Raw genomic sequence first — 8,024 nt, 5'->3', positions numbered from 1 at the left:
AATCCAATCAAGTTGACATTGATTAACATCACAGCCACGGAACTGAGAAGCAGGAGCCTGGCTCACAAATCAACTTCTTAGCTCAGAGAGCTGGGAAATCACAGATAATAGGATATATTTAATGAAGGGGTTGGGCATTAAAAGCAGGGGGAGGAATATTCATGTACTTTCTGAGAATGGGTGGAGAGCTTCTTGGAATTGGAGTTCCTGCCTTTCTTTTGGTCCTTTTATGGTTTCTTCAGTTATTGTCATGGAGATTGTCAATTGTCATAGTGCTGGTGGGAGTGTCATTTAGCATGGACATTAGATTATAATGAAGTTACAAGTTCATCAGAGGTCAAGAGAGCTGCCATCTTAGACTCCAGCAGTCTTAGTCTGTTGGTCCCGAGGGGGAACTTTTGACCTCAGGCATCCTGTTTTCTGAAGATAAGCAGAGTTAAAGTGGCATAGAAATTTACCTAGGTCACATAGACATTACCCTGGGTGACAGATATTTGGGTGACAGAGCTGGGAGGGAGATTTACTTTCTGGTTGGGTATCTTTTTATGCCTTTTGAATTGTATATAATGTCTACTGTTATCTATTCAAAAATTATTAATTTTAAAACCATTAAGTGCATGATATCAAACTCTTTGGTGGGCACTCATCTGTCAGAAGTTCTAATGGGTGGATAGGGCCTTGAATCTGCAGACTTCATCTGGAGTCATAGATATAATAACTTCCTCTACAGACAGCTTGAAAAATTCAGGGATTCACTCTTTTCAAGAAATGAAAGGGGAGAACAAGACAAGCCCTTCCAACCTCCCAAATCAAGGAGATATAGAAAGGTAGGATGGAAGGGAAAGAGGTTTACTATGCCAAGGTAGACCTGTTTAGGCAGGTTACAGAAAAGAAGAACTAATATAAATCAAATAAGTCTGCAGAGATTACAAATACCAGTGTCCTCACACTGTGGATCTACCTCTAGACCTCTCTGAGCCTTGGTTTTCTCATCTTTAAAATGGGAATAATAATATCTACCTTAGGTTTTTGTTGTTGTTGTTGTTGGTTTTGTTTTGTTTTGTTTGTTTTTTTTTTCCTGGAGACAGGGTCTCACTATGTTTCCCAGGTGGGAATGCAGTGGCTATTCACAGGCACGATCCCACTACTAATCAGCATGGGAGTTTTGACCTGCTCCAGGGCTGGATCACCCCTCTTTAGGCAGCCTGGTGGTCCTCTGCTACCAGGAGATCACAATGTTAATGCCGAGCTTAGTGTGGACACCAATTGGCATAGTGCACTGCAGCCCAGAACTCCTGGGCTCAAGCAATCTTCCTGCCTCAGCCTCCCGCGTAGCTGGGACTACAGGCACATGCCACCGAACCCGAGATTTTTGCAAGGATTAAAAAAGACTGTATATGAAACTCATAGCAGTATAGCACCTGGCGCTTTAAGGAGCTTGGTAAATGCTGGCACTTTTCCCCTTCAAGTCCCTAGCTGAAGGAAGAGAGGACCCCCTAAGGAAATGAATCAGGAGTCACTGTAAATAACAAACATCTCCTTGAGGAGCCCAGGGACATAGGGTCCCGAGATTTAGAAGCTGCTAACACTGCCTGAAGAAATTATTTCCCTGCAGCTGTGCTGGTCTCCCAGTTGGGAATGTTTCCATAGAAGGGGGTGGTCTCCCAGACCATCCTCCATCAAGTCCCATCAAGCCCATCTTCCCTGAAAGACATTAATTTTGATTTTCTGATTCCTTCTGAATATATATATATTTTACACACTTATCATATAGAGCCATCCCTTGATATCCACAGGGGATTGTTTCTAGGAATTCTCATGGCTTCCAAAATCTACAGATGCACAAGTCTCTGATATAAAATAGCATATTATTTGCCCATAACCTATGCACATCCTCCCGTATACTTTAATCTCCAGATTACTTAGAATACCTAAACAATGTAAGTGCTATTAATAAATGTAAATGTAGATCATTGTTATACCGCATTGTTTTTTATTTGTATTTTGTTATGATTATTATTTAGTTTTTGAGACAGGATTTTGCTCTAGTGCCCAGGCTGGAGTGCAGTCACATCATCTCAGCTGTCTGTAACTTCTGCCTCCAGGGCTCAAGCGATCCTCCTGCCTCAGCCTCCCAAGTAGCTGGGACTACAGGCATGTGCCACCTCACCCAGCTAATTTTGATATTTTTTGTAGGGTCAGGGTCTTGTTATGTTTGCCCAGACTGATCTCGAATTCCTGAGCTCAAATAATCCACCTTAGCCTCCCAAAGTGCTGGGATTACCGGTGTGAGCCATCACACCTGGCCTGTTGTGCTTTTTTTCCCCAAATATTTTCCACCCATTGTTGGTTGAATCCACAGATGTGGAACCCACATATATGAGGCATTGGCTGTATCCAAAAATGAAACTTATTAAAAGGTAGAAAAATGTGCCATGATTTTGTCTCTCAATTCTTTTCTTCCATTTTCCTGTATGCTAGACTCAGTGGGAACCCAAGAGAGAAGGAGTTTAGAAGGGAGAACAGATAGAGATAAGTGGGAAAGAGATGGCGCTAAGGCCCTCAAGTCTGTAAAGGGTGAATGCAGACTGCTGCACAGGACTGCCACCTGGTCACTGGTCTCAGCCTCCAGGAAGAGCTGTGGCTATGTCACCATCCTCAGATCATCTTGCTCCCTTGATCCCTGCCTCTGCTTGCTTAGCTCCTGGCCTCCTTGGAGGAAAATGCCTGTGTCAATGGGAGCATGATGGAGGGTTCCAGGTTGAGGTGGGATAGGGGGATAAGGACATGTTTGCATGAACATGTCCTAAAGGAACATGTACATAAGGAAATGGACTCCCATCTGGAGAGTGAGCTGGGGGTGGTGGGCACTGCAGTGAGTAGGAAAACAGGCCGGATGCCTAGAAGTTGCTCCATAATCCTAGTTCCTTTTGAGTGTCCTGCTTCATCTGTTCTGGCTTCCGTCCCCACCCAGAAACCTGGAGAAACCTCAAATGGAACGTCAAGTAAGCAGATTCCAGCTCTCTGGGCCCAGGGTGAGAAAAGGAAGTTGTATGAAAAGAGGAGAAAGGAAAAAACAGTCTCATATTGTGCAACCGGTGAAGTCCCACATTGCCCCACTTCGAGGATTCCATTCTGCCGTTTGTAATTCCTGATGAAGCATTTCTTCATGAGGCTGCCCAGGCCTCCTGCAGCCTTCCCTGGTGGCCTTGCCTCTGTGGAGCTGAGCTCCTCCCTTTACATTAGCTGAGGGGCGGGGAGGATTGGGAAAGGGACTCCATCGTGAGGGAGAAGACCCAGATTCTGGCTCTAACCCTGCCTGCTCAACAATGAACCAGAGACAGGTCATGGTTCTGCTCTGGGCTGCATCTGACAGATGAGAGGATGGACTCTTTCCCAGACAGGAATCCAGGACCCCTCAGAGCACCCTGGATGTCTCAAGAAGAGGCATGCTTCCTAAGGGTCTTGGACCCTGGATCAAGCCTCAGCCCCAGAACTCAGTTGCTGAAGCAGATCTCCTCTTGGGATGCCTCTCCTCATTATAGTTCATCTCTTTGAGGTGTGTCCCTCTCACCTTGGGTTCCTCTTGCAGAGAGGTTTGGCTCACCCTCTAGAATGCTCCCTTTCCTGCCACACCGAGCTATTGGGGGTCGCTATCGGTGACGCGTCAGTTGGTGGTTGTATTTGTTCCTGTTGCTGCTGTAAAAAATTACCACACACTTAACATCTTATAACCCCATATTTATTTTCTTAAAGTTCTGGAGATGAGAAGTCTGAAATTAGTTTCACTGGGCTACACTCCCTTTGGAGGCTCTAGGGGAGGAACAATTTCCTTGCCATTTCCAGCTTCTAGAGCTGCATCCTAACACCTCTTGGCTCCTGGCCTGTTCCTCCATCTTCCAAGCCAGCAGCATAGCATCTTGCTTCTGTTGTCACATTGCTATCTTCTCCTCTATTACCAAATTTTTCTCTTCCTCCCTCTTATAAGGATACTTACAACTACATTTAGGGCCTGACCCAATAATTCAAGGTAATCACTCATCTCAAGATTCTCAACTTGATCATATCTCCAAAGTCCATTTTGCTATAAAAGTGACATTCACAGTTTCTGAGGAATAGGATGTGGACACCTTTGGGGCCATTATTCAGCTACCATAGTGATCTATACCTTGTCTCTGGCCTGGAGTCATCCATTCTCTCTCCCATCCTGTCCCCTCAGAATAGAATTGCATATCTTTCTCCAAATCCAAACTCTAATCTTACAGGCCATCCCAACTCCCCTTCCCTTCACTTTCTTTAGGCTCTGAGAACATTCTAGGAGACTGCTCTCCAATGGAACTTTCTGCAGTGATGGACAGAAAGTCCATAATCCATGCTGTCTAACATGGGAACTAGCCACATGGGGCTACTGAGCACTTGAAATGTGACTAGTGTGACTCAGGAACTGAATTTTAAATTTTATTTTATTTTAATTAAATGTAATGAAAACGTAAATAGCCACTTTGGCCAGTGGCTAACATATTAGACAGCTCAGATCTAGGCAAATGAAAGCAAAAACTATGGCCAGGCACATTCTTTGCTGCTAGCCTCTTCCCACACCTGTTTTGGATCAGCTCTGCCCCCTAACCTCCTTCTCTCAGTCCCCACAGAATCTGAAAGAAGTTTCCACTGGGGCTCTGGAATGATGGGGGTGACTAAGGGCAGGACAAGGAAGGGAATTGTGTCTGTTGACCCCAGAGAAGTACGGGGCCCCAATTCTGCTTTTGCATAGGACTAAGAACACTCAAATGATTTTCAAAATAGTCTCTGCCTTGTCCTTACTCAACCAGTCTCCCTTTTGAGGACCACAGAGGTGCATCACTAGGGAAGATGTGCAGGAAAGGGCCCGAGCCTGGGAGCTGGCACTAGCCAGGGTCCTGCTCTGCTAGGTACTCGCTGAGTGGCACGTGGCAAGTTACTTCCCAGGCCTTGGCCCTCAGTTTCCATAAAATGAGAGGGTTGGACCAGATGGTCTAAAGTTTCCTTTTAGCTTTAGTAGACTACGAGTCTGTGTCCCATGGATCAGGCTTTATTGTGCATGTAATTCTATTTCAGAGCTGTGTTGTATCTGACCCATGGAATAGGCAGTTCTGATTGAAGAATAATTAAGTAGAAGTGGCTTTAGGTTACTCCTGCAACACTTCCAAACAAAACCTCCATCCTACTGTCCTCATGACAACACTTCACAGTAGATTGGGATTTAGAGTGCTGATCTGTCAACTAACTAATCTAATCCTCATGATGATCCTGATAATTGCTAGGTCCATTTTAAGTGAAAAGGCTGAAGCTCAGAGAGGGAAGGAGAGAAACTTCCAGGTGCCTGGTCCTACGATGGGTGCTTTACACATCACCTTATAACAGCCCTTCGAAGTGGTTAATATTATCCCCATTTCACAGGTGTGAACACTGAGGTCTAATAAGGCAAGATGACTTTCCCAATGTTATAATGATAATAAGATGATGAAGTCACTCTTCTCACTCTTCTTCCTCCTTTGCTGTGCTGCTTCCCCTCTTTACAACTCCCCCCCAAGATGTTGAAATGATAACCTCCTTTTTTAAGGCATTCTTTCATGACACTCCCCAAGCAGACCTACAAGCCTCAGCAAGTCACTTCACCTCTCTGTGCCTCTGTTTCCTTAACTGTGAAACTGGGGGCAACAGTCCCTACTTCATAAAGGTGTTGAAACTCTTGTTGAAAGTATGCAGTGAGATCATGTATTAAGAGCGTTCAGCCCAGAGCTCATATTAAGGACTCAGCAATTGCTCATTCTTACTGCTTTTGGAAACTGTAGCTTGCCCTACTGCCCAATAGTACCAGGCAATTCCTTTTACCCCCAAATCAAATTAAAATCACAAAGAAACTGTCTGTATTTTATTTTAAAGTTTTATTATGAAAACACATGGAATCAAATGTGTTATACATGTATTTGCAACAACAGAGAAACAGTGACAGTGGACCATCCCCATAGGGGACACTTATCCTTTGGCTAAGTATGGAGGAGATGCGTCTCATGGAGAAGCATCCAGGCTCAGGTGACCTTCCCTGAAGACGGCCTGTCTCTGAGCAGCTCAGTTCAGTTCCAGGTCATACACATACTCCTGGACCCAGGTCTCACTGGGATCAGCACAGACTTGCTTGCCTCTTTTGGTTTGGAATCTGTAGAACAAGGAGCAGACACATTAGAATCTCATGAGACCTTTGAGGTCATCTGGCTTTATCCTTTGCCTGTGGTAGGCATCTTCCTCTGCCTGACCATGGTCCATGTGGGGCAGCTCTGGTGCATGGGATCCTTCCTGGAGCAGCACTGGAAGCAGACTCCCTGTAACTTCCATGCACTGGATTTAGCTGTGGGCCCCAGGGGTTGCCCAGATTAGGAACCAATGGGCATTGCAATCAATATGAATGGATCTCCCCATTCCCTGCCAGCCTGGCAGTGACTTTTCCACATGTCTTTCTAGCACAGTTTAAGGAATCGGTCCATATGTCATGGGACTTGTCTGCCTTCCTCTGCTTCCCTGTCCTTTGGATAACTTCCTCCCCAGGAACCCCCTTCTCTTTCGGCTCCCACTCTGCCGCCTTCAGCACTTGAAAAGTGAGTTCATGACCTGTGTCCTCACTGCTCTCAGGGAAGGCTTCAGCCCTGAGAGCTGCCTCCGCACCGCTCAATCACCCCCTCCCCAAAACAGGCCCCCTTTTAAAATCCAGCCCTCACCCTTGCCTCCCAGGGCAGCCCAGGGGTTGATACTCACACCACAGCTGGCTGGGAGCAGAGGCTGCTGGTCTCGTAGTAATCTACCACAAAGTTGCGAGGAAGCTTCCTCACAGTGTAAGAAAAGCAGCAGGCGGTGGGAGGGTCTGAGCCCACTGAAAGGAAAGGCCAGGGTGAGATCAACACTGCACATGGGAGCTGTTTATTTTGACTTCTAATTTTGCATCTTCATTGAGCATCCCTGTGGAGCTACCAGAACCCCAAATATGGTCCCTTGTATCCATTCCCACCTAACGTGAGCAGAAGTCTTATTCTGAATAGTGGATCTTCAGAGAAGAACAAGAAAGAAATCTAGAAGATTGGAACTGGATTCAGTCTCAGAACACATCGCACTCCCTTCATATAACAGATGGGGAAACCAAGACACAGAGAGGGACAGGGGCTTGCTTGAACGAGTAATTAGAGGCAGAGCCAATTCAACAGTCTGACTTCCAGCTCATCCTTTTCCTCTGCTGGTTGCTAATTCTTAAGAAAATAGGAACTTGAATGTTATTGAATATCTACTAGACTCTACATTTAGCAGCAGACTATGTGGCAATCTTCCTAGCTGCCTTTTGTCCCATCCCCAGATCCCACTGTTTGACCAGCCACAACTAGAAAAAAAGACTCTGCCTACAGCTTGACTCGAAATAGCAGCTGCAAAAGTAGACTTACTTGGTGCTGAGAGCGCTGGAGAGCAGAAGGCAGCTACTAGCATGAGGAGAGACAGGACAGTCACGTAGAGCTTCATGGTGTTGGTGGAAGAGAGGTTTTCTCAGAGGTGAGACTGCAGAACTCAGAAGCTTCAGAACCCAGCTGTGTCCTGTGCTGATACTGAGTTGGGAATCTCTCTTTATAGGGACTCTGAGGCCTAGGACAAATGTGGGGGCACAGGAGAGTGAGTGGAATTCCCATGGTAGAGATGATGTCATGGTTCCTGAAGCTAGCTGAGTGAGGAGTTCCTCTCAGCTTCTCTTCCCCAGGGCGATGTCATCATAGAGGAAAGATGAGGGAGGTGCAGGCGAGAAGAAAAGGGAAGTGGTACAACCAAAGGCAGTGACCGAGACTGGGGAGAGAGTTGCAAACCTCAGAGGAAAAGATGAAATGTTCACACCTGCTACAAGTGGCTTGTAGACAAGAACTGTGCTGCTCTTGGTGGTTGGCACCCCCAGATGCTGGAGGGTTCATGTCAGTCTTTCCAGGCTGGCCACGAGCCTGGCCCCAAGAACAAAGTGG

General features: G+C 46.1%; 1 protein-coding gene across 3 annotated transcripts; it reads right to left on the bottom strand.

Annotated features, from left to right (window-relative positions):
* Positions 1-5,914: 5,914 nt before the first annotated feature.
* On the bottom strand, positions 5,915-7,776 carry LOC129016536 (C-C motif chemokine 4). 3 transcript variants are annotated; one of them, XM_054455869.2, is made up of 3 exons: positions 7,464-7,769; positions 6,790-6,904; positions 5,915-6,196 (listed from the first exon to the last, which is right to left on the bottom strand). In XM_054455869.2, exons 1-3 carry the CDS (start codon positions 7,537-7,539, stop codon positions 6,109-6,111), a joined length of 279 nt encoding a protein of 92 aa, XP_054311844.2. In that variant the 5' UTR covers positions 7,540-7,769; the 3' UTR covers positions 5,915-6,108. The 3 variants fall into 3 exon arrangements, with proteins under 3 accessions (XP_054311844.2, XP_054311845.2, XP_054311846.2); XM_054455870.2 differs by lacking the exon at positions 5,915-6,196 and adding an exon at positions 6,230-6,365 and having other exon boundaries at positions 7,464-7,776; XM_054455871.2 differs by lacking the exon at positions 5,915-6,196 and adding an exon at positions 6,239-6,375 and having other exon boundaries at positions 7,464-7,776.
* Positions 7,777-8,024: the final 248 nt, after the last annotated feature.

This window comes from Pongo pygmaeus, chromosome 19, assembly GCF_028885625.2.
Source record: "Pongo pygmaeus isolate AG05252 chromosome 19, NHGRI_mPonPyg2-v2.0_pri, whole genome shotgun sequence".
NCBI classification, from domain to species: domain Eukaryota; kingdom Metazoa; phylum Chordata; class Mammalia; order Primates; family Hominidae; genus Pongo; species Pongo pygmaeus.
The sequence above is the reverse complement of the archived record's forward strand: the minus strand, read 5'-3'. Positions and strand labels throughout refer to the sequence as shown.